The sequence below is a fragment of the Peromyscus leucopus genome, chromosome 8b (genome assembly GCF_004664715.2).
Source record: "Peromyscus leucopus breed LL Stock chromosome 8b, UCI_PerLeu_2.1, whole genome shotgun sequence".
In the NCBI taxonomy this organism is placed as follows: domain Eukaryota; kingdom Metazoa; phylum Chordata; class Mammalia; order Rodentia; family Cricetidae; genus Peromyscus; species Peromyscus leucopus.
Window position 1 is genome coordinate 56,722,945 of NC_051086.1, and position 25,325 is coordinate 56,748,269.

Here is a 25,325-nt window from a genome sequence, read left to right on the forward strand (position 1 = left end):
CCGATGGGTCAAATTCTGCAGCCAGCTTTGCCCCTCAAGGGACCTGCAGTGTGACAAGTGACTTCCTGGTTCCCTCACTCCATCCCACAGGATAGCAATCTCTTCTGACCACCAGATGTGCTCCAAACTCTGTCAGGGTGTGTGGTAGGCAGACGTCATCGGGGGTTACAGGCAGTCGGGGGTCACAGGCAGTCGGGGTCACAGGCAGTCGGGGGTCACAGGCAGTCGGGGGTCACAGGCAGTCGGGGGTCACAGGCAGTCGGGGGTCACAGGCAGTCGGGGGTCACAGGCAGTCGGGGGTCACAGGCAGTTGGGGGTCACAGGCAGTCGGGGGTTACAGGCGGGGGTCACAGGCAGTCGGGGGTCACAGGCAGTCGGGGTCACAGGCAGTTGGGGTTACAGGCAGTTGGGGGTCACAGGCAGTCGGGGGTCACAAGCAGTCGGGGGTTACAGGCAGTCGGGGGTCACAGGCAGTCGGGGGTCACAGGCAGTTGGGGTTACAGGCAGTCGGGGGTCACAGGCAGTCGGGGGTCACAGGCAGTTGGGGGTTACAGGCAGTCGGGGGTCACAGGCAGTTGGGGGTTACAGGCAGTTGGGGGTCACAGGCAGTCGGGGGTCACAAGCAGTCGGGGGTTACAGGCAGTTGGGGGTCACAGGCAGTCGGGAGTTGCAGGCAGTCGGGGGTCACAGGCAGTCGGGGGTCACAGGCAGTCGGGGGTTACATTGAACCGTTTTCCTGCCTGGAGCCCTGTAGAACTAGAGGCTGAGTAAGTGACTTCTCCGTAATGCCGAGTCTGGAGGCCTGGGCTAGACAGCCGCCTGTCTTTCTCAGGTCTGGGCCTCCTCCTGAATAGGAGGAATAGGAAGACAGGACCTGAGCAGGCAGGGAGGGGAAAGGAGCCCTCAGCCAGCCTGTCTTTGCTGTCTGCCCTCCCACTCAGCCTCCTGGTTGCCAGACACAGCACCAAGAATACGTCAGCACCCCTGCATCGATGTGCCATATCCAACACTCCAGGTGACCTGGATTGCCGTCCAGTAGGTAAGCCAACCCCGCCTCCCTGGCATGCTCCTCAGGACACCTCCCTAGGAATCTCGCATAGCTCAGCCCAAACCATTCCAATTCCAGTCATGCTTGATCTAGCCCTACCACCCCTGGCCTCCAGCCCCACAGTGAGCTTCTCTCCCCAACGCCCAGGCCCATGCCACCCACCCACAGCCCAGCCTGCCTCCCCTGATACAGTCCTAATGACGGATCTGGAGCCAACACCCAGACTGTCGTGACGTGCCTGGCACTCTGTTAAGTAATACACTCATGTTTTTATGTGTCTCCGTGTGTGTTCACATGTAGATGGGCATGCATAGGTGCTGAGGCTTGAGGCTGACTTTGGGAATCTTCCTGGACCCCTCTCCCCATATATACGTCCAGGTCCAGGTCCAGCAGTCAGTCCCACAGCCTTAACTCAGAGCTCACAGGCACCTCCGGCCTACTGCCCCCAACACACACACACACACACACACACACACACACACACACACACACACACACACACCAGGAGCCCCTTGAGAAGTCCCAGGTGGCAGTCATTTCTGAATCCCCATCCCTGATATCAAGGCTGGGCACCGGGGTCTTTGCTGGGATGGTAAATGGGGCTGGACAGGGACCGTATCCTGGCATGCCCAACCTACTCTGGTCTGTGGAGCCCTCAACCCCAGTGTCTAGAGGCTGCTGACATCAGCAGCCCTGTGCCCCTGACCTTTGCCTGACCTCCCAGAATCCCTTCCTCCTTCCCTACCTAAACTTTTCAGAACACATCTATAAGCCGAAGGGCAAGTACCAGGGCGTGACAGTGGCCCGGAACCACCATGGTGTTTTGGTGAGTACACAGGCAGGAGGACCAAGGGCCCCGGGGAGGCTGGTGTTGGCCCCTGTGGGTGATGGTGGTTGTCAATCATGTTGCTATGATGCCACCTATCTGTGGTTTGGCCATCTACACAGATGCCAAGTCTGACCCAGCGCCCACGGATTGCATTTTTTGACCCTAGCAACTGACTCCTGACCCTGAGGAGGGAGGCAGGGTTCCAATGTCCTCTGTCTAGTTCAGCCACTGCGTTCTGGAATGGGGGGTAACAGTGACTGTGACTAGGGAATATGGGGCTGACTCGGCCTGCCTGCTCCTTCTTTTTGTCCTTTTCCCAGGTTTGCATTCAGGTACAGGCCCGGCAGCTCAGCAGTCTTAACTCCGAGCTCACAGGTGCCTGCAGTCTGCTGAGTCCCAGCTTGGACCTCCGGGCCCGAGCCAACTTCTCTGACCTCAGTAAGGAATGGAGATTCTCTGGCCATGGGCAGCCATAAAGGGATCCAGGAAGAAACACTAGCTCACAGCAGAGGCAGCCAGACATTGAGACCCAGCATGGGACAAACAAGCTCAGGGTCCTTGTCAAGACAGAGCTAAGGATGCCTTGGGGGCAATCCCGGTGCATGGAGGTTTCATCTGACTCTGTGTCTTCTCTGTATGTTCTTAAAGAAAGACTCCTGGATCCAGACACCCATGTGGACCCTGGCGACTACAGAAACAAAGGAGGCAGCATGGGGGAGGATAAGAAACTAGTCAGAGGACCCCGGGCAGCGGAAGAGGAAGAAGAGGAGGAGGATGAAGAAGAGGAAGCTGGTGAGAAGAGGCAGATCAGGTGCCTCCATAATGAACCCCCAGGCTAACAGCCTCTGGGATCAAGATGTGTTCAGATCTAGGAGATGGGAGACAGTAGCTAGGTCCTGAAGATGGGGAACAGTGGTTAGGTCCTATAGGTATGGCAAGTCCCAGCTCCATCTCCTCCTTTTTTTTTTAACCATTTATTTGTTTGCATGTTTGTTCATTGTGCATGGGTAGGGGGGTGCTCACGCACCAAACACACACCTGCATCACAGCACACATTTGGAGGTTAGAAGACAACTTGCAGAAGTCGGTTCTCTCGCTTTACCATGCAAGTCTCAGGGATCAAACTCAGGTCCTCGGGCTTGGCAGCAAGCTCCTTTACCAGCTGAGCCATCTCCCTGGCCCTGCTCATCTTAGAGGTGGGGAAACTGAGGCCTCCCAAATGGGAGTGAGTCCCACAGTAGTCAGAGCCAGGGTCTGGATCTCTCTTTGTCTTTAAGGAAGGAACCCCCATGTTCGGGAGCTTCCCGGCTTCTTCCCTGAACTGAACCCTAGGGACTGAGTATTTTGTGTATGTGGGGGTGGGGGGATGTCTTACAGGGCAGAACATGTTGCCCTTCCTCCTGGCCCGAATCTCATACCCGACCTGCCCCTTTACCTTCACCAGGCACCGAGATTGCTATTGTTCTGGATGGCTCGGGAAGCATTGAACCGGAAGACTTCCAGAGGGCCAAAGATTTCATCTCCAACATGATGAGGAACTTCTATGAGAAGTGTTTTGAGGTGGGCTCCCTCGGGGACTGAGCTCTCGTCACCTGCCACTGTCTATGTCTACGGAACGGCTTCCCAACAACCACCCTCCATTTGCTCACAGCTCTGCAGGTGTTTGAGCTGAACTCAGCTGGGTGACTCTTCTGTCAGTTTTGCCTGGAGCTACCATGCAGCCATAAGCATCTGCTTGCTTGACTGGGGATGGGTCGCCTGAGATGGCCCTGCTCATTTGCGGCAGTTGTGAATCTCCAGAAGGCCAGCCCAACCTTTTCTTTTCTTTTCTTTCCTTCTTTCTTTCTTTCTTTCTTTCTTTCTTTCTTTCTTTCTTTCTTTCTTTCTTTCTTTCTTTCTTTCTTTCTTTTCTTTTCTTTCTTTTCTTTTTTTTTTTTTTTGAGACAGGGTTTCTCCTTGTAGTTTTGGTGCCTGTCCTGGATTTCACTCTATAGACCAGACTGGCCTTGAATTTACAGAGATCTGCCTGGCTCTGCCTCCCAAGTGCTGGGATTAAAGGCATGCGCCACCACCGCCCAGCTCAGCCCAACCTTTTCATGCACCAATGCCCCAATACATGCATTTGCTAATGTTCCACTGGACATTAAGAAAGCTACATGGATGCCGGGCGGTGGTGGCTCATGCCTTTAATCCCAGCACTTGGGAGGCAGAGGCAGGCGGATCTCTGTGAGTTCGAGGCCAGCCTGGACTACCAAGTGAGTTCCAGGAAAGGCGCAAAGCTACACAGAGAAACCCTGTCTCGAAAAACCAAAAAAAAAAAAAAAAAAAAAAAAAAAAAAAGAAAGAAAGCTACATGGCAGATCCTGTAGTCAATATAGAGGGGTTGTCATGGGGATGTAGATTCAGGGAGAAATCACTCTCCTTTGACTGTGCCTGACCAGAGATTCCCTTTGCATTAGCAGCTCCTTCTGTCAGGGTTAACAGAGTAGAGGATTGGCTTCTTCCTGCGTTTCCAAGAGAAGCCCCGTTGGGACAGGGGTGTCTGTAGTACGGTCTGATGACCCCCTCCATCTCACTTTGCTCTCCAGTGCAGCTTTGCCCTGGTGCAGTACGGGACTGTGATCCAGACTGAGTTTGATCTTCAAGACAGCCGGGACGTGATGGCCTCCCTTGACAGAGTTCAGAGCATCGTTCAAGTGAAGAATGTCACTAAGACTGCCTCAGCCATGCAGCACGTCCTGTGAGTGGGGTGCCTGCTGGAGTTCTGTGGCATGGTGTCTGGAGGAGTGGCTGGGTGGCACTGTGGGAGGAAGAGGTTAGGATGCCGAGAAGTGCTGTCACTTCGAACATGAAGACAATACAAATCTTTGCTTCTTTGGATTTTGTGAGGATTAAAGAGCTAAAATATATACAATATTTATGATAATGCATGGTGCACATGTACCATAGAAACCAGGCATTGATGATACATGTCTGTAATGCCAGCACTCAGGAGGCTGGACAGATGTGCCTCAAAACCCCGAAAATGAGTTTGAGGCTAGCTGACCTACAGAGCCAGTTCCAGGATAGCCAGGGGTACATAGAGAAACCCCGACTCAAAAAACAAACAAAAACCAACCAAACAAACAAAAACAAAAAATGAAAAACCCAAACCAAACAAAAAAACCCAAAAGTACAAATTTTTATAGAAGTGAAATAACCATAAAATAAAAAATATTTGTTACTCTGTGGCCTGCTGTGAAGGAAAAAGAAAAAAGAAAAAAAAATATTGCCTGCTCTTTTAACCTAAAATTCCATACTGTGTACACATAAAAGGGGCAGCATCTGTGTGGCTTATGCCTTGCTGTGTGAAATAAGGGCCAAACCTACCCTTTTCTAGTCCTTTATTCCCCATCTGGAGGGCTCTTTAATTCTCCAGTTCAGGCAGGTAAAAGCTTGCCCAGAGCCCAGACACCCCTTTGGAAGATTGTCTTTATTCTTTCTCTGTTAAGAGACAACATCTTCATTCCAAGCCGTGGCTCCAGAAAGAAAGCATCGAAGATCATGGTGGTGATCACTGACGGTGACATATTTGAGGACCCTCTGAACCTTACAACTGTCATCAACTCCCCAAAAATGCAGGGAGTTGAGCGCTTTGCCATTGGGGTAAGAGCCAAGAGCTAGGAGGCAACCCCTGGCTCTGGATAGCTCTGGATGAGCCTGATGGAGACTTTTGGAAGCAGTATATCCAAACCCTCTCTGTTCATAGACACGCCTCTTCTCCTGACCACCTGGTCCTACATTCCCCTCTCCTTATTGGGTCCTATGGAAGGCTCATCCTGAGGTGGGCGTGTCATAGAGACAGTGCTGAGCTGAGTCCTGGCTGCTAACATGAACAGCTTGTGAGCCTTAACCAAGGTCAAATCTGTTCCCATAAGCTGGACTTATGCACAGGGGAGGGTCGTCAGGCTCAGTAGGCAGAGGGCGTGGCCTGCATGAGGAGGCATCAGGAACACACTGCCCAAAGTGGAGCTTTGTTGGGGGTGAAGGGACAGTGAGCAGGGAAGGAAGGAAGAAGGGAGGAAATGGCCATGGATCTCTCACGGACTGGGGCCTCTGTACAGGTAGGCGATGCATTTGAGAAGGTTAAGACTGACAGAGAACTGAAGTTGATTGCCTCGGACCCTAAAAAGAACCACACTTTCAAGGTGACCAACTACACGGCTCTGGACGGGCTGCTGAGCAAGCTGCAGCAGAGCATCATCCATATGGAAGGTGAGGGTTCCCACGGGCTTTCTGAGAGCCCCCTCCCTCAGCATTCGGCAGGACATCCCCAGACCAACTCCCCCTGACCCTGACCACCTCCCTGAGCCACAGCTATTAATCTCTAAAATGGCAATGGCATCCCCAGTCCTCCTCACCTCCCTGAATCTATGAAAACCTGCTGAAGCAGTGGTAGAAAAATAATGAAGACTGGGACATAGTCCTAACAGGAGCTTACAGATGAGGAGGCTGAGGCCCAGGAAGAGAGCATGGACTGCCCAGGCCTTGCCAGCCAGTACTTACTTAAGCACGACCCAGATCTCTGCTCTCAGCCCAGTGCACCAGTCCACCAAATACTCATCCCTTTGGGGGCCCGGCTGACCGTTCCTGGACATGCCTCACCCTGCCCGTTGGCACAGAGTGTCTCACCAGCTTCTTTGGCTTCCAGGCACAGTTGGAGATGCCCTTCAATACCAACTCTCACAGACTGGCTTCAGCGCCCAGATCCTGGACAAGGTTTGTGGCCCGCTCAGCACAGTCTGGGTCCCCAAGATGTGCCACCACCAGGCAATGAGGGACTCCTGGCTCATAGTTACCCTGTGGGGGTGTATCTAGAGGAGCCACTTTAGAAACAGAGAGACCATCTGCTAGCTTTCCCTATCTGGATCATTGAGATAGACAAAAGGACAGTGGATTTATTGTAGGAGGTCACTTCGTGTGCTAAAAGGATTGGGGCATTCTCTTAGCTGTAAGCACTGAGATTTGGCCTTGGTGGACTTCAAGCCCACCAAGGTGTGTCAGGAAAGCATGTAGTTTGTGTGGGAGGAGAGGAAGCAGAGAAGGAAGAAGGAAGGGGACAACAGATGGAATGCTTACTAACTGGGACCTCTGTGCAGGTGAGAGCTGAAGTCAGTCACCCCAGTGCAAATGGGACCTCGTCCACTGATAGGCACAGCACCTTCACACAGCACAGGGGATGAAGTGGGGACTTCTGAGTACTATAATGCTCAATCATACTTTTTAAAATGCTCAATATCTGGGTCCCACGGTGTCTTCTGGAGCTATGGCTACTCAGCAGACTCATGAAAACGGAGCAGAAACCCAGTCTTTGACATCTCATCTTCCTGGCCACCGAATGCCCTCTTTGTCCAGGAAGTCTTGCTTCGCTGGCCCCCGGATCACTCCCACTCATTTGATGCCCTCTGGGTCCTCTGCAGGGACAGGTGTTGCTTGGCACTGTGGGAGCCTTTAACTGGTCTGGGGGTGCGCTGCTCTATGACACACAGCGTGGTCGGGGCTGCTTCCTAAACCAGACAGTCGAAGACTCCGGCGCTGCGCAGTACAGCTACCTCGGTAAGGGCAGGGTCTGGTGCATGCAGATGGGGTGAGGGTGGGGACTGGTGGTGGCTAGGAGGAGAGGCCTCTGGAGGATAGCAGGAGGGTGAAGGTGAAGGTGAAGCCTGTAGGCTGGGTGCCGGTCGAGGGCGGGGCCTGGATAAGGAAGGCGGAGCCCAGAGTGCAGTGAAACCTAGCAAATGAATATAGGGTGAGGGTGGGGCCTGGAGCCGGTCTGTAGTCTGGGGGAGGGGCTAAAAGACACTTGGAAGCTACATTGACCCAGGGACAATGTAGTCTGGGACACCGAGGCTGCTTGCTGGTATGCACATTAGGATTCCTGGAGGAGACAAGCTATGGTCAATCTCATGGGTCACATGTAATCAGGTGATCAGACCTCAGAGATCCTGAGATTGAGAATTAGGGATGGAGACAGGGTGGCCTTGGGCCTCAGAAAAAGAGGGAATTGGGACATCTCTGTTTATAACAGCAGGGGGTACCCCCCACACCCTTCATCCTCACATACAGCGCTCGTGGGCTGAAGGGGTGCGGTGTACCACATGCGTATGGGGACATGTCAGTGCAGAGGTGGGAACATGTGGCTGGGAGGATAGAGTTGGAGGGAGAGACTGGAGGTGGGGAGCAATGGTTTGCAGTCACGCCACTCTGGTCCCAGGTTATTCAGTGGCAGTGCTACACAAGGCCCACGGCTTCTCCTACGTGGCAGGGGCTCCACGGCACAAGCTCCGTGGGGCTGTGTTTGAGCTCCAGAAGGACAGAGAATCCACCTTTGTGCGACGGATGGAGGGAGAGCAGGTACCTCCTGGAGAAGTCACCTTTCCATCAGTAGGAGCCCTGGGGCCCTGGGAAGATGGGTGGATGGGCCCACCCTGGGCAAGGTCCAGGCTTGAGTGTAATTCAGTGGCCCTCATATCTGCTCAACGGTCTCCCTCTGTGGAGACTCGGCTGCTCACCCCTAATCTCCTGTGATACCAAAGACCAGATGGATCTGAAAGCCCTACTTGGTGGTCCAGGGAGACCATAAGCAGTGGGTCTAGCTCTGGTGAGGGTGGAAAGGGTGTGTCCCCATCCTCAGGAGTGCTGAATTCCTTCTGGGCTGTAGATGGGGTCCTACTTTGGCTCTGAGCTGTGCCCTGTGGATATTGACATGGATGGAACCACAGATTTTCTGCTGGTGGCTGCTCCATTTTATCATATCCGTGGAGAAGAAGGCAAGGTCTATGTGTACCATGTGCACGAGCAGGTGAGTGTTGGGCCCCATGAGCTTGCCAAGGCTGTACCTGCTCAGGTAGCAGAGGTTGGATGAGCCCTGGCCTGATGTCTGTTTGGCAACAGCAGACAGTGACAGAGGGTGTTCAGGGGGCATAGCTGTCCCCTTTTAGACAGCCAGGGGGCATGGCTGTCTCCTTGCTTCTTACCTGGGTGGTTCTTGGTAGCATCTGTCGTCGTTGTCCAGTAGACAGAACTCTTGCCCTGTCCTCCCTTGCTCCTCACAGTAACTATGGGAGTGGCTCTCACTCTCACATTACCGATGCAGAGTCTGGGGTTCAGTGAACTAGCTAGTGATGCTGGGTGTGGGAGAGCTGCCACTGGACCCTAGACCTCTCTATTGCTAATATAGCAATGGATGAGAACAGAGAAGGCAGGTCCTGAACTTGGGGCAGGCTCCAGGTCCTGAACTCCAAGACAGGAAGACCCCGCTTTACTACAGGCTCAGGTCCCTTGTCTTTTCTCAGCCTTAGACTCCTGCTGGAGAGTGGGAACCAGGGAGGGAGAATGGCCTCCGGGTGGCCCTGGGATGCTTGCCCTGCACACCTTTCTTGGGGACCGAGCTCTTGGTTCACTTTGCAGGATGCTTCCTTCTCCTTGGCATACACACTGAGTGGGCACCCTGGGCTCCCCAACAGCCGCTTCGGCTTTGCCATGGCAGCCGTGGGGGACATCAATCAAGACAAATTCACAGATGTGGCCATTGGGGCCCCCCTGGAGGGCTTTGTGGCAGGTGATGGGACCAGCTATGGCAGTGTGTACATCTACAACGGACACTCAGATGGCCTCCGTGCCAGCCCTTCCCAGGTGACTCCACAGGCTCTTTCCTGCTTCTTCCCTGGGGTTCAAGCCTCCCACAGACAGAACGAGCAGAGCCGGCCTCTGAGTCAGCCTCCATCCTAAGCGCTGGGCTAGCCTCTGGTGGTAGAGAATGCCAGTGAAGGCACCAGGGGTAGGTGGAGGGTTCCAGACCAGGCCTCCTCCAAACCCTCCAGGAAAGGAGAAGGAGAGGCCTGGTTTACTTTCCTGGCCTGTGTCTCCTCCTCCTTTGCCACTGCTGACCACCAGCCTACTTCAGGTTCCCTCCCCTCTGCGTCTCCTTTTGTCTCTGGTTCTTGTCTTATCCAGGCCTCCTTGTTCTGGCTCCTCCCCTCCCCCCTCCTCCAGCTGCTTCCTAAGCACCTCCCCGAAGCTGGTCCCCAGGCCTCTTATTCTGGCACATCTCAGTCCGCGAGCCCCTTCTTCCAGAAAACTGATGATGCTCCTGTGTACCCATCCCCTGCTCCTCCACACCAGATGCCCAGGATAGCCTCCTGGCACCGAGTAATTCTAGCTCTGCACCACCACCCCCTAAACACACCAGGGCATCAGCTTAGGCCTTCCATCACCCCCCCTCCCCGCGCCCCAGGCCCCAGCTCCCACCTCCAGCCCCTCTTCTCCCTGTGCCTCCAGGGATGCTTCTGAACTGTGGTCCTGGTGAAGTGACTCTTCCATAGAGCCTTTCCTGATGCCCCCAGCCCAGCCCACATCAAGTCTCCGCGCACTCACATCCCTTTACCCCCTCCTGCCCCACCTGACCCGCTGCACTGAGCCTCCACTGCGTTCTCAGAGCACTCTGCTCTTCCCCGCCCGCTTGCTGCCCTTCGGGGCTCCACCCAGATATCACTTTCCCAGAGACGGTTCACGGCCGGGGTGGGAGGCGGGTCATGCAGCAAAAAGAAATAGAAGGTGAAGCTTCTCTTTCTCCTTCCACAGCGGATCAGAGCCTCCTCTGTGGCCTCGGGACTCCGCTACTTCGGCATGTCTGTGGCTGGTGGTTTGGATTTCGATGGTGATGGCCTGGCTGATATCACGGTGGGCTCTCGGGACCGGGCAGCTGTGCTTCGGTAGGGATCTGCCCTGACTTCTGTGACTCGAGCCCCAGGCTTTACTCCTTGTTCTGCACTCAGTGGGTCCTGCAGATTCCAAGCACTAAGGCAGGGAGGAACTATGGGGAAGGGGCACCGTTTCTGAGGTCTGCCTGGGTACGTTTGCTCTGCAGCCCTCAACAGTATGGCTGGGTGGGCTACTGAATTCTAAGTCTCAACTTTCTTATCTACAATTGGGAATAATGACAGTGCCTGCCTTACAGGAATGGGAGGAAAATAATGTGAGAAAATACAAGGGGTAGATAGCACAGTGCTGGGGGTGGGGAGCTGTGGATTTCAGGGCCCCTGGATTCTACCTGCAGGCAATTTTCAGTCCCGGAGCTAGAGCCCCTGTCTACCCAACCCTCTCCAGAGAGTCCCACACCTGTTGTCTGCTCACCAACATCTCCAAGTGAACAGGCCTCCAAACGGAGCACCTGCTCTTCCCACCTTCCATCCCCAGTCTGCCCCTCACCCTCAGCTCCTGTCTCATCAAATGGCACTGTATCACCCACCTAGAGAGTGAGGATTGGTCTGGAGAGATGGCTCAGTGGTTAAGAACATGTATTGTTCCTGCGGTGGACCCGAGTTCAATTCCCAGCACCCACATCAGGCAGCTTACAACTGCTTGTAACTCCATATTCAGGGGATGGCCCTAATCTTAGATACATGACATATACAGACAAATATACATGTACACATAAATAAATAGTAATAAAATAGTTTTTTTAAATAAGAGTGAGGATTACATTCTATGTCGGGGCCTGTTGGCATGGGCCTGTAATCTCAGCTACTCGGAGGCTGAGGCAGGTAGGTCACCAGCTCAAGGCCCTCTGGGCTGCAGAGGACAAAAGCTCTCGGTAAGCTTCCTCTTCATCCTTCCTCCATCCATTTTATTGACTTCAACTCCAAAACACCTCCCAGCACAGGGGGCCTGTCATCTCTCCCCAGGACCAACACGTAGACTTCCCTGTGCTCTCTTGAGGCGATCCCTCTATGCTACAGCTCTACCCAGCTGCTTAAAAACCCCTCAGCGACTCCCACCTGAGTAAAACCAGTTCCTTGTCATCGCCTCCAGGGCTGTCTGTGATTGGCCCCGCCCACCCTCCAGAGCTGTCTGTGATTGGCCCCGCCCACCCTCCAGGGCTGTCTGTGATTGGCCCCGCCCACCCTCCAGGGCTGTCTGTGATTGGCCCCGCCCACCCTCCAGGGCTGTCTGTGATTGGCCCCGCCCACCCTCCAGGGCTGTCTGTGATTGGCCCCGCCCACCCTCCAGGGCTGTCTGTGATTGGCCCTGCCCACCCTCCAGGGCTGTCTGTGATTGGCCCCGCCCACCCTCCAGGGCTGTCTGTGATTGGCCCCGCCCACCCTCTAGGTTTGTCTGTGATTGGCCCTGCCCACCCTCCAGGGCTGTCTGTGATTGGTCCCGCCCACCCCCCAGTCCTCGGTTTGTCACCACAGTCCACTTCACTATGTTCCAGGCTCTCTGTCCTTGTGTTTCTCAAACAAACCAGCCTCGTCCTGGCACAGGCCCTTTGCACCAGCTGATTTTTCTGCCTGGAATGCTTCCTCCTCAGACCTTCACAGAGCTGGCTCTTTCTTGTTACTGGCTTTCACTTTCAAGGCCTCCTTATCGGGAGTGCCTTCGGACCACCTGATCTAAGCAGCCTCCATTTCTGTCTCCTTACCGTATGATGGCATCGCCAGCACCTTGTGTGTCTCTATCCCTCTTTATTGGCGGTTGTCTGCTTCCCCCCAAGAGCAAAGCCTTATCTCTTTCCCCACTGTTAATATATCTTGTTGGAGCTGTTGAATGGGACAGCGTCTGTGCTCACTTCTCACGGACCTCTTCCTGGTCTTCAGCTCACGACCTGTGGTTGACCTGACCGTGTCCATGACCTTCACCCCCACTTTACTGCCGATGGCCTTCCAAGGCGAGATGGATGTAGAACTGTGTTTTGAAGTTGGCTCCTCAAGTGAGGCCTCTAAGCAAGGTAATAGCTGCCTGGGGTGCCCGGGTGGTGTTGCCGTCATTCCTGATTGGCTTGTAGCGGCGGTCCTGGTCCCTCTCCTGGAGCCTGGCTCCTGTGTCTTGACTTTGATTAAATGACTATGCCCCAGGAAGCAGATTAGCTGAGATCGGAGCGGTGTTGGCAGAAGGGGGTTTTCTGGAACTGTGTGCAGAAAGGCAGCAGCTGTCCTATTCTCACCTCTGCTCCCCACCTGAGCATTGCAGCGACCCCAGAGAACATGCTGGAGGCCTGGCTGCTCTTCCATCCCTATCTGATGCTCCGGGGGTGTGTTTTCAGAAGGAAGAAGGCCAGAGGGAGGAGGGCGTGGCTGTCACAGCCCAGGTGTCCAGGGCCCAGAGCTCCCTTCCCACAGTCTCCCAGCAAAGCCCCCGAGGTTTAAACCTGATTCTAGCGACCGCTCCCTGCAAGTCATGAAGCAGTCCTCTTGGGTGAGGGTCATGAAGACCCAAGGGTAGAAAACAACAGACCTGGCCTGGTATAGAAGTGTGAGCTTGAAATCCCAGCATATGGGAGATGGGCAGAGGGATCAAGAGTTCAAGGTCATTCTCAGCTACATACTGAGTTCAAGGCCAGCCTGGGCTACATGAAAGCCTGTTTCAAAAAGGAAAGAAAAAAGGGTAGACTTACTATTCTTAGGACACAGAGACTGTGGAGGGCTCGGTGACACCGGGTAGGTGTCCTTCTCTTCCTAGGTCCTGGTTTCTGTTCTGCACAGTAAGGGACTTGACTCACGCAATCTCCAAGATAGTTCTAGCCCCGCTGTGCTCAGATTTCATGATTTCACTCTCCACTTCCTGTACCTTTCCCCTTCCTCCTCTTCTCCCTCCTCCTTTCTCAACCTCCCTCCCTCCTCCTCTTCCTCCTTGTCTTCTCCCCTTCTCTCCTTCCCCCGCCCCCTTCCACTTCACTCTCCTGGGTTCTTAGTGCTGTGATAAAAACATGATGACCAAAAACAACTTGGGGAATAAAGGGTTTCTTACAGTTTACGGTCTGTGGTCCATCATCCAGGAAATTCAGGGCAAGAAGTAAAGGCAGGAACCTGGAAGCAGAAGCTGTGGAAAGATGCTGCTTACTGGTTTGCTCCTTATGGCTTGCTCAGCCTGCTTTCTTATAGCACCTGGGACCACCAGCCTGGGGTGCCACTGCTCACAGTGAGCGGGGCCCTCCTACATTAACCATCAATCGAGAAGATGCACCACAGGCTTTTCCACAAGCCAGTCTAGTGGGGACATTTCCTCAACTCGGTCCCCTCTTCCAAAGGACTCACTTGTGCCAGTTGACATGAAACTAGTCAGCACACCTGCCTAAACTCTTTTTCCCTAAGGTTGGACTTAACCAAGCAATGTGCTGGGTATGGGTCCAGAACACCGAGAAACCCTAGCCAGGGATACCAGAACTAATGGGGGTTGGAAATCACCCTCAAAATGATGGTGAATAGCCGGGCATTAATCCCAGCACTTAGGAGGCAGAGGCAGGTAGAGCTCTGTGAATTCAAGGCCAGCTTAGTCTACATAGCAGGTTCCAGGTCAGGGGTATATAGTGACACCTTGTCTAAACACAAAAATAAAAACAAAAACAAAACCTGGGAGTCTGGCCCCAAGGAAGTGCCCACACACCACAGAGGGACACTGTTCAGCAGGGGCTTACAGAGCCTTAGCAGGCCGGGGATCTTTGTCTGGGCCTTGACCTTTCCGGCCTCATCAGAAGATCTGGTCTTCAACCCCAGGCCTTAGAGAGATGTCACTCAACTTCACGGTGGATGTGGATGTGACCAAGGAGAGGAAGAGGCTGCAGTGCGCAGATGCGAGCAACTGTCAGAGCTCCCTTAGGAAGTGGAGTGGGGAGTCCTCTCTGTGTGAGCACTTCCGTCTCATCCCCACGGAGGAGGAGGTAAGCAGAGAATTTAGACGACATCCCAGAGAAGATGTGTGCAATGCAGGACCCTCTCCACACAAATGAGCCAACTGAAACCACAACACATCAAGAATCACAGGAGACACTGGTAATAGAATCCTACCAGAAGTCCAAACCGGAGCGGCCGGGGCTGTGGGTGTGACTCAGTGACTTGGGGAGTGCTTTGCACGCTGTGCGTGTGTGAGGCCCTGTGTTTAGTCCACTGGGAAGGAAAGAGCAAGGGGAGAAGGGAGAAAGAGCAGGAAAGAGGGAGGCATCTACCAAAACTGAACACAGACCACGTCCCTGAGCTTCCTGGAGGCTGGACAGGGAGATGCCTGGAGTCATTGTGTTGTCTCATCTCCTGATAGTAACAATAGGCTGAAGGGCCTTCAGTGACTCTACACCAGAAAAACAGAATGATTAAAAGGCAGAACCAGAGGGCTGGAGAGATAGTTTAGTGGTTAAGAGCACTGACTGCTCTTCCAGAGGACCCGGGTTTGACTCCCAGCACCCACATAGTGGCTCACAACTGTCTGTAACTCCAGTGCCAGGGGCTCCAGTGCCTTCTATTGACTTCCTAGGGCACTAGGTACTCACATGGAGCACAGACACACATTCAGGCAAAACACACGTACACATAAAATGGATAAATAAATAATCCTTTAGAAGGCAGAACTAGAAAGACCAAGCAAGTTATTTTAAAATGTTATTTAGCTGGATGGTGGTGGTGGTGGTGGTGGTGGTGGTGGTGGTGGTGGTGGTGCACACCTTTAATCCCAACACTCGGGAGGCAGAGGCAAGTGGATGTCTGTGAGTTCGAAGCCAGTCTGGTCTACAAAGCAAGTTCCAGGACAGCCAAAGCTGTTAAAAAAAAAAAAAGTTATTTAAAAAAAGAAATCTTGGCAAAGATATTGAGAGGCATGGTTTTTAAAAAGTGGCCTTGTCGGAACTCAGATTCTAACAGGTCTTAGAACTTTCAACTATATAGACCATTTGTTTCAGAAAACAAGACCATAAATTCTGCTTTGAATGCACTTTTAGTTGTTACTTGGCTTAGGAAAGTTTCTAGAACATCTATAGCCCTCTAAAAATAAAGGCACAGAGCTTGAGAGATAGCTGAGTGGTTAGGAGTGCATATTGCTTTTCTAGAGGACCCGAAATTGGTTCCCAGCACCACATTGGGGGCTTTGTAAACTCAGCTCCAGGGAATCCAACATGCCTGGCTTCTTTAGGCACCGGTGCTCATGTGCACATACCCCCATACTTATACATAGTTAAAATAATAAAATAAGTATTTAAAAAAGAGCCTAACTGTATTTTTACCAGGCAGTCAAGTTTATTGCTCTCATGTTCAAAGCTTCTTATTTGTTTATTTATGCATTCCACAATGTACATAGGAAGGTCAGAGAGCAACCTGTGGGAGCCAGTTCTCTCCTACAATGTGGGTGCTGGAAATTAATCTCAGGTTGTCAGGCTTGGGAGCAACACCTGTAACCTGTTCACACCAAGCCATCTCACCAGCCCTCAGGGCTCTTAGTCTGACAAGAAAGCTCCTTTAAACAGAGTGTAGCAAATGGCCTCCTCTACCCATTTCCTATTTTCAGGTTTTACTTCTCAATAGCCCTCCATGTTGGTTGGAGATCTTTGTTAACTCACATGGGACCACCACTCTTCCCTCCATGGCTCCTGTCTGCCCTCCACATAAAGTCTAAGTTGAATCCCTTTGTACTGGGGTGAGAGCACCGAGACCCACGGGTGGGACAGACTGGGGAAACTTCCAAAGCTCTTGGTGGCTTACTTGAGGGCCTGGATCCTTTGGAAGATTTCCTGGTCATTGCTGTCACTGTTCATTTCTTCTTGTCCTCTTTGTCACATCCACCTCTGACCTTGTCTTCCCTGGCCACGCACAGCTTTGTGAGGACGACTGCTTTTCCAACATCACCATCAAGGTCAGCTACGAGTTCCAGACACCTGGAGGAAGGAGGGACCACCCCAACGCCATCCTGGACCACTATAGGGACCCCTCTGCCATCTTCCAGGTGACTCTTCCTACAAGAAGGACCTAATCATCTTGGGGGGCATCCCACATTGAATACTTGCTCCTCTAACTTCAAATATGGCTAGAGTTGGGAGGGGAGGTCTTCAGACTGTGTCGGTAGGGCAGTGGATCCCCTGAGATGGCTGCTGTTCATTGCTCACCGGAGGGTAGCAGGTCTCTAGCTGTGGCCCTGGGCTTATTCACACAGTGTGCTCCTACATGCTTGGTAACACACATGGATACACTGTGTACTGGGGCTCTCACTCTGCATGGTATCCGAGGATGGTGTGGTGGGTCCCTTGTGGGCACTAGACTGGAGCTGTCCTGAGATGCAGAGAGTTCTTGGACTTGCTTGCTCAGGCCCTGCTCAGAGCCTTCATACTGAGGTGTCTGGCTCACCAAGCCTGCACCTACCTCTACCTTGGTGCTCATCAGTGTGGCTGAGACAGGCAGGTAGTGTCAACAGAAACTTTTTCATGATCAAGGACAGATAAAAGGATTGGGTTTTCTAATCCTACCACACCTAAGGTGACCTTGCCCTTACCCAGGCTGTGGCTCCAAGAGTCCTCCACCTACCTCCACTTACAGAGTACAGAAAAATCATCAGGGACAAAGAAGTGAATATTAAAAAGTAGTAGTTAGGGTGGAGTCAAGATCATGATGGGGAAACCCACAGAGACAGCTGACCCAAGCTTGTGGGAGCTCACGGACTCTAGACTGACAGCTAGGGAGCTATGGGACCAGCCTAGGCCCTCTGCATGTGGGTGACAGTTGTGTAGCTTGGTCTGTTTGTGGGGCCCCTAGCAGTGGGATCAGGACATGTCCCTGGTGCATGAGCTGGCTTTTGGAACCTATTCCCTATGGTGGGATGCCTGGCTCAGCCTTGATGCAGAGGGGAGGAGATTGGTCCTGCCTTAACTTGATATGCCATGCTTTGTTGACTCCCATGGAGGCCTGTCCCTTTCTGAGGCATGGATAGAGGGCATGTAGAAAGGAGGTGGGGGGAGGGAACTGGAGGAGAGGAGGGAGGGGAAACTGTGGTTGGTATGTAAAATAAATTTAGAAAATTTAATAATAATAAAAAATGGAAGTTGGGGTAGGTGTGGTGGCACACTCCTTTAACCCCAGCATTCAGGGAGCACAGACTGAAGGCAGATCTCTGTGAGTTTGAAGCCAGTCAATCTACATAGCAAGTTCTAGGCTACCCAGGGCTACATAGTTGAACTCTGTCCAAAAAAAGGAAAAAAAAATCCAAAGAATTCTCATTTGAGAATAATTTACAGATCTGATATCTTCACTGCTGTAAGCAGCAAATATATATAAAGTAGGATTTCAGCTGATTATGACAAGCTAATAATACCTGGAAGAAGCCAAGGGCCTTCCAGAGGTCGAGCTGAGGTTCAAGAAGTCTTGGTGACTTTTGATTATCAGCTGTTTCCCACTATGAATTTCTCATGTGCTATTGTAGCTTTTCCATCATTTATTGGGCACCATTTCCCCTCTACTAATGGAACATTTAGATAACCTTCTGTGCCGTCGGCTATGTGCAGCCAGAACCTCAGTTCAAGCCTCCCTGTAATTATCGTCATTAGCAGCATCTGGCCAGGACCATCCCCAGATAGATGAAAGTATCTTATCAGAGATACCTCTGTACTCTCTAGAACAGACTTAAGCATCCAGACTACCTGTTTGAGAAGGCCTGGCAGATGTGCTAATTAAGCTTAACTTTCTCCTTTCTGAAGTCTTATCTCTAGTTTTAGATCCACCCTTAACAGTTAACTCAGAACTAAAGGGTTCCAACTTACAGGTACATCCAGCTATGATGAAAGTTGCCTAACAAGTTGCCTAGCAACCGAGCACACTGGCCAGAAATGTCTGGAGCAGAGATAGCTTGGAGAGATAAGGGTCAAAGGGATAAAAAGGCAGTTTTATTTTCAGAGAAGGACAAGACGAAGAAGAGAAAAAAGAATGGAAGAACTAGATGGGTAAGAACTGGAGAGGAAGCCAGGCGGTGGTGGTGCACGCCTTTAATCCCAGAACTCGGGAGGCAGAGGCAGGTGGATCTCTGTGAGTTCGAGGCCAGCCTGGGCTACCAAGTGAGTTCCAGGAAAGGCGCAAAGCTACACAGAGAAACCCTGTTTCGAAAAACCAAAAAATAAATAAATAAATAAATAAATAAATAAATAAAAAATAAATAAAAATAAAAATAAAATAAATAAAAAGAACTGGAGAGGAGCGAACTAAGATGGAGAAGAACTAGAATTGAAGGGCTAGAAGAGAGCACTAGAGGAACGAGATGAGGAAGAGCCAGATGGGGAAGAACAAGAAGAGAAAGAAGGAGATGGGGGAGAAGCTGAGATGGGAAGGAACTAGATGGATGAGAACCTAGATGGGGCGGAACTAAGATGAGAGAATTAAGATAGAACTTAAGAGGGGACAGCAGATAAATATAGAGAGAAATTAGGCAAGAAAGGAGCTAGGCATGAGAACAGAACTAAAGCTGTGTAGACAGGATCTTATCCCAGAGGAATAAAGTAGATGGACAAAGAGCTCGGTATACTTAGATTCTTTTCCCGAAAATAATTTTCACTGTTCATAGTTTCTCTTCTGGGCCCCTGGGAAGTATATTATTAAGCCTGGTCCTTATAATAATATACAAGACTTACCCCGCCATGCTCAGTATATACTTCCCCAAAATAAGGCCATTCCCTGACATAGCATGGGATGAATGAAATCAGACTAACACTGAAGGAATACTGCTATCTACTCTACAAGTAGATAGCCTATTAACTTGCTTTTTAGCAAAAGAAAAAAAAGTTCTGGGGGTGTAGCTCAGCTGGTAGAATGCTTGCCTGGACACATGGAGTCTTTTTTTTTTTTTTTTTTTTTTTTTTTTTTTTTTCGAGACAGCGTTTCTCTGTGTAAGCTTTGTGCCTGTCCTGGATCTCACTCTGTAGACCAGGCTGGCCTTGAACTCACAGAGATCCGCCTGCCTCTGCCTCCCGAGTGCTGGGATTAAAGGTGTGCGCCGCTGGCGCCGGCCGCTATCTCAGTCACTTCTAATCTGGAATGATTGACTTATATCTTTCCTTGTCTTTATTTTTATGTTTATTTATTTATTTTGTTTTTTCAAGACAGGATTTCTCCTGTGTAGTCCTGGCTGTCCTGGAACTCTGTAGAGCAAGCCAGCCTCAAACTATCTATTTGTCTCTGCCTCTCGAGTGCTAGTATTAAAGGCATGTGCCACCACAACCTGGCAAGGATTATTTATGTATTTATGTATTTTATGTATATGAGCACTCTGTCTCCATGCATGCCAGAAAAGGGAATCAGATCCCATTTCAGATGGTTGTAAGCCTGGTACCATGTGGGTGCTGGGAATTGAACTCAGGACCTCTGGAAGAGCAGCTAGTGTTCTTAACTGCTGAGCCATCTCTCCAGCCTTTATTTTTCTTTTGCAGCTCAGTCTCATATAGTCCAGGCTAGCCTTGAACTCCCTATAACCAAGGATGACCTAGAGCTCCTGATCTTTCTCCTTCTGAGTGCTAGGACTACAGGCCTTGGACACCATAGCTTTTGTTTTCTTGTCTCTAAGGACCCTCAGGGTTTGAAGGATGTAGGGCAGCCATCTTGTAGCCTGTCCCTTGGTTGGGTTATTTCTGGTGTTTCCTCATAGTTCGATCCAGGCTGTGCGTTTTGGCAGGTGCATCACAGAAGTAAAGCTGTATCAGGACATCCCATGGGAGGCAACCAGCGTTGACTGGACTATTCCTGCTCCCATTTCCCTTTGTAAACGAGTATTTTAGGGAGAAAACTTGAGATGTACATTTCCTGCTCAATGTCTATTTTTAAGTCGTCGATTATTACTGTGATGGTTAGGGAAAGAGATTTTTAAAATATTTATTCCATCAATAAAAGGGATGAGGAAAAAGTAGGTGCTGTGAGTATACAGCTGTTAGCAGGGGATGCATTGCAGCTGGGAGCTAGGATGGGTTAACCCTGTTGTCTTTCATCAGGGATGGATGGAGAAGGTGGGGGCACTTACTGTGCAAGCCTGATGACCAGAGTTCAGGTCACAGAGTTCCTGGCCGAGGGAGAGAAATGACTCCTGAGAGCTGTCCTCTGGCATCCACAGGGCACTGTGTGGCATGCACGTGCCCACACTCACATACATGGATTGTATACAACATGTAGTAAAAAGAAATAAAATTTAAATTAAACAAAACAAAACAGGACCTGGGGCGTGGACCCTGGGTTTCAATCCCAGCACCAAAACAAATGCAAATTAGACAGCACACGTGTTGATCCAGTTGGACCGAGCTCAGAGCTCCGCACTGTGACTTGCAAGCTGCGTCTTTCTTTTCTGGCAAGTGCACGGTCTCCTTTCGAGCTCGGGGCTCCCTCTCCAAGCCCAGCCCACTGCTATCCCTGCAGAAAGCTGCCACAGTGATCTCCAGCTGCTGGGGAGCTACAGGCAGACTCTTAAGCTGGAGAGCTGGCCATTTCCTTCACTGAAAAAACTAGACTTGGCTATGTTACAATACTTGTTTTTGTTTTTTTTTTTCCAACTCAAACTGAGGTTTTTCAATCTTGAAGAGAGCTTCTGAACCAAATGTGTCTTTTGTTTGTCTGCTTTTGAGACAAGGTCTTGCTATGTAGCCCAGGCCTGAAACTCACCATTGCGCCACAGTACCCACAGTGCTAGGATTACAAGCAGATGTGACTCTCTGATTTACTTGTGACGTGCATGCAGAATTACAAGGGAAGACTTACCAAGAAGACCGGCACCTGGGTGGGGGGGTGGGGGGTGGGGGGTAGGGGGTAGGGGGGTAGGGGGTGCTGGCAAAGATTCACCTGCAGTATCTGGTCAGTTCCTGTTCCTGCCCCAGCTGTTTCTGCCTACACTCCCAAGGACTAAGGAAGCTTCCCTTCACAAAGGTTTGCCTTCCCAGATGTTGGAGGCAGAGAGATGCACACGATACAAACCCGGCAGCATGCCTATCATTCCACAAAGGTCATCCCACATTTGAGCTTGGCGAAAGGCCTAGATCACAGTGTGCCCGTGTTGTCTAGGAATGTCACACACACACAGCTCCCTTGGCCATGTGGGCAGAGTCCCAGCTGTCTGCCGTCACTCTCTTCGAGCCATGCTTCTTCAAGCAGGAGGGCATGATGGGCAGAAGTACCCCAAGGAAGAAGGTTGGAGTCAGGGTTGCTGGGAAAGGTAGGGCCCCAGGGCTGACTCTGCTTGCCTTTGTCTACATACAGCTGCCCTACGAGAAGGACTGCAAGAACAAAGTATTCTGTGTTGCCGAGGTCCAGCTGACCACCACTATCTCGCAGTGAGTTGAATCTTGTTATCAGCATCGTTTCTGCAGCTCATGTCCTCCTGAGGATTCACCTGGGCAAGCCTCTCACCCAGATCCACGCACATTCCTTTCCCCTTCTCCTCATGGCCCTCAATAGGATTTTGTATCTGTTATTTCAGCCACCCTGTGAGGGGGCAAGATAAAGATTTGTCTTCCCATTATACAGATCAGGAAATAGTTGAAGTTGTGGCATTAGACTCTCAGTGGCCACTTGGTGAACCTGAACCCAGGTCTCTTGACCCCCTGGACCATGCTATGTTCACAGTGATCCTCGCTCCTAGAATTTCCTCTGGTTCACCTCTTGGCCAAATTCATGAATGAATTCATTGAGTATTTCTGGAGTTCCAGGGGCTCTAGATGCTGGGAAACACCTCAGTCAATGGTACAGACAAAAATCTTTGCCCTCCTGGTACTTAAAGGGAAAGTGATAGCTGAGTAAACTTCAGGTAGATGGGATATGGCACCAAGAGAAGGGGTGAGGTTTTAAATAGGATGGTCAGGGGGTGACAGGAGGAGGTGGGTACCATCCGTGTGGTATCTGAAGGGAGTGCAAATACCCTGCTGGAAACAGCCCTGGCGTGTGGAAGGTAGAGCATGGATTCCATGTGAAGGGTGAGAGGGAAGGAGAGTAACATGGGGGGGGGAGTCTAAGGGGGGGGTCCCATGGGACCTTAGAAGGGCCTTGAATGTGAGCTGGGAGGCCAGAGGATCGAGATGGGCTCACATTTTAAGAGTCTAGCTCTTGCTAGAGAGTGGTCTAACAGTGGTTCTCAACCTTCCTAATGCTACAACCCTTTAATACAGTTCTTCATGTTGTGATGACCCCCATTATAAAATTATTTTCATTGCTACTTTATAACTCTAATTTTGCTACTGTTATGAATTGTAATGTAAATAGCTGTTTCCTCACCCCCCCACCCCATGGTCTTAGGTGACCCCTGTGAAAGGGTCATTTGACCCTCAAAGGGGTCGTGGCCCACAGGTTGAGAACCACCATTAGACAATGACGGAGTGTAGGAAATGGAGATAATAATTACTACCCTGACAACGAAGGTGCAGATAAGAGGGTGGTGGCTTAGCCTGGCTGGCGGCAAAGACAGTGGTTATCTTTTGAAGTCAGAGTCTTTGGATTTGCTAACAGTAGAGGTAGGGAGCCAGGAGAAGGCCCAGCCCTGGCATCTAGAACTGCATAATCCAATACACTCACCACCAGTCCCAGTCGAATATTTAATAATAAGGTCATCACATTTAAATGCATTATTAAAAACTGTAATTCCAGGGATAGATAGAGAGATGGTCCAGTGGTTAAGAACCCTGACTGTTCTTTCAGAGGACCCAGATTTAATTCCCAGCAACTACATGGTGGCTCACAACTGTCTGTAACTCCAGTTCCAGGGTCCCTCTTCTGGCCTCCCAGGGCACTGCATGCATGTGGTACACAGACTTCATGCAGGCAAACCCACCCATATACCTAAAATAAAATGTAATTGGAGTTGGGGATTTAGCTCAGTGGGAGAGCGCTTGACTAGCAAGCGCAAGGCCCTGGGTTCGGTCCTCAACTCTGGAAAAAAAAATAACAAAAATAAAATAAAATGTAAAACCAAACAGTTCCTTAGTGGCACCTGCCGTATCTCATCACACTGAATGTCCACATGTGGCTAATGTATCAGTAAGACAGTAGGATGTGGACCCTCTTTCCAGCACTGCAGATGTTTTATTGCACCACTTTGAATCACTAAAAGTTCAGCTCCATGATGACATTGCCGGAGCTAAGCTGAGTTTGGTTTGGGACATATGGCAGTCTTTAAAATGCCCTCAATAGCTGCCATGTGTGTCAAGTTGCTGATGACCAGTTGTCTGGAGTTGTCAAGGCAGAGTCCCTGTCCTTGAGTGGATCTTTGTAAGACTTCCATTTTAGATGTGCATGATTATGTGGGGCCAGCATTAAGGAATTCATTCAAGACGCAGCTGCTCTCAACAGGGACTGAATTCCAACCAAGATCCGCCTCCCAGCCAGTTCCTCTCCAAATGTAGTGTGCTCAGCTTGCCCTGTATCGCCCCCTAGTGGCCATAGCCAGCAAGCTGCTACAGAGAGACTCCACTGTTGCAGTGGGTTTTGACTTCTCTGCAGATGTGGATCCCCTACAAAATCAAATGAGAACTAGACTCGACTACCTGGACAAAATGAGACTCTGTCTCAAAAAACAAACGTAGACAGGCACTGTGGCTCACATCTAATCCCACCACTGGGAGGCTGAGGCAGGAGGATGGCAAGGGCAGCTGGGATACACAGTGAGTGACAGACCAACCAGCCTGAGCAACAAATTGAAACTGTTTTAAAAACTAGTCAAACGCCTAAACTGAGCTGGGGGTGTAGCTCAGTGGTGAAGGCTAGTTTTTCAGCTTCGGTTTCCTCTTCTGTAAAATACAAAGTAACTATATACTACTTTCTAGGGTAATTCTGAGGATTAAGTGAGCTCACCTGGCATGGCATTTGGTACATGGTAACCACTAAGTAAGTGGTTATAATTTCACTAACTGCTTAGTGACTAAGCTGTTAAGGTGGACATGCAGCCAGGGGTTCAGCTCTACTAAAAGGGAGAAAATCTGGGCCTTTTTACAGTTTATCTTGGGTGATAGTTAAGAATGTGCTTTTCTGTAGTACATGAAGTTTTACAGATTGAATGCACTGTCGATTCTCTCTCTCTTTCTCTCCCCTCCCCGCTTTGCAGGCAGGAGCTGGTGGTGGGAGTCACAAAGGAGCTGACCATGAACATCAGCCTGACTAACTCCGGGGAAGATTCCTACATGACAATCATGGCTCTGAATTATCCCAGAAACTTACAGTTTAAGAGGATACAGAAGGTACCCAGGACATGCCGGCTTGGGAAACACACTGCCATGCCTTTCCCTCGTTGCCTACCTGCTTCTCTGCCATTGCCACCAGCCTCGTTCTGCTCCATCCAGTACAGGAATCTCAATTAGACAAATTCTTTCCAATCCTGGGCCCTAGAAACCTTCAGTGGTACCACATAATCACCCCTCCCTGCATACAGTCTTCCTTAACCGGGATTGTGAGAGATGTATTCTAATGCCTAAGGAATTGAGGAAGCAAAAATTCTACCCAACTGTTCCCCAGTCACAAGGCCAGCTGCAAAGACCGGCTTGCAAGCATGTGGCTGCCAGGTGTCACGACACTGAGATGTTCTGTTCTCTTAATTCAAAGATGGTCAGAAACTCTGAGGCTTGAAGTTCTTTCAGAAAGTAGGAAACCACCCTGCTCTTGTCTGGGGGAATCTAAGTCCCTCTGACAGAGAGAAGTAGATTCAGTGTCCATC

The 25,325-nt window shown here is 50.8% G+C and overlaps 1 protein-coding gene across 1 annotated transcript in view; it reads left to right on the forward strand.

The window, feature by feature from the left end:
* Positions 1-25,325, forward strand: part of Itgae (integrin subunit alpha E) — a 66,557-nt gene that overhangs the window by 25,876 nt on the left and 15,356 nt on the right. The window contains exons 3-21 of the mRNA XM_028888705.2: positions 942-1,039; positions 1,807-1,874; positions 2,198-2,315; positions 2,526-2,669; positions 3,322-3,437; positions 4,466-4,617; positions 5,369-5,522; positions 5,981-6,131; positions 6,568-6,635; positions 7,337-7,472; positions 8,131-8,270; positions 8,578-8,718; positions 9,327-9,551; positions 10,500-10,630; positions 12,515-12,645; positions 14,411-14,574; positions 16,491-16,619; positions 21,887-21,960; positions 24,720-24,852. Of these exons, the coding sequence (XP_028744538.1) occupies positions 942-1,039; positions 1,807-1,874; positions 2,198-2,315; positions 2,526-2,669; positions 3,322-3,437; positions 4,466-4,617; positions 5,369-5,522; positions 5,981-6,131; positions 6,568-6,635; positions 7,337-7,472; positions 8,131-8,270; positions 8,578-8,718; positions 9,327-9,551; positions 10,500-10,630; positions 12,515-12,645; positions 14,411-14,574; positions 16,491-16,619; positions 21,887-21,960; positions 24,720-24,852 (2,473 nt within the window). The remainder of the gene's footprint in view (positions 1-941; positions 1,040-1,806; positions 1,875-2,197; positions 2,316-2,525; positions 2,670-3,321; positions 3,438-4,465; positions 4,618-5,368; positions 5,523-5,980; positions 6,132-6,567; positions 6,636-7,336; positions 7,473-8,130; positions 8,271-8,577; positions 8,719-9,326; positions 9,552-10,499; positions 10,631-12,514; positions 12,646-14,410; positions 14,575-16,490; positions 16,620-21,886; positions 21,961-24,719; positions 24,853-25,325) is intronic.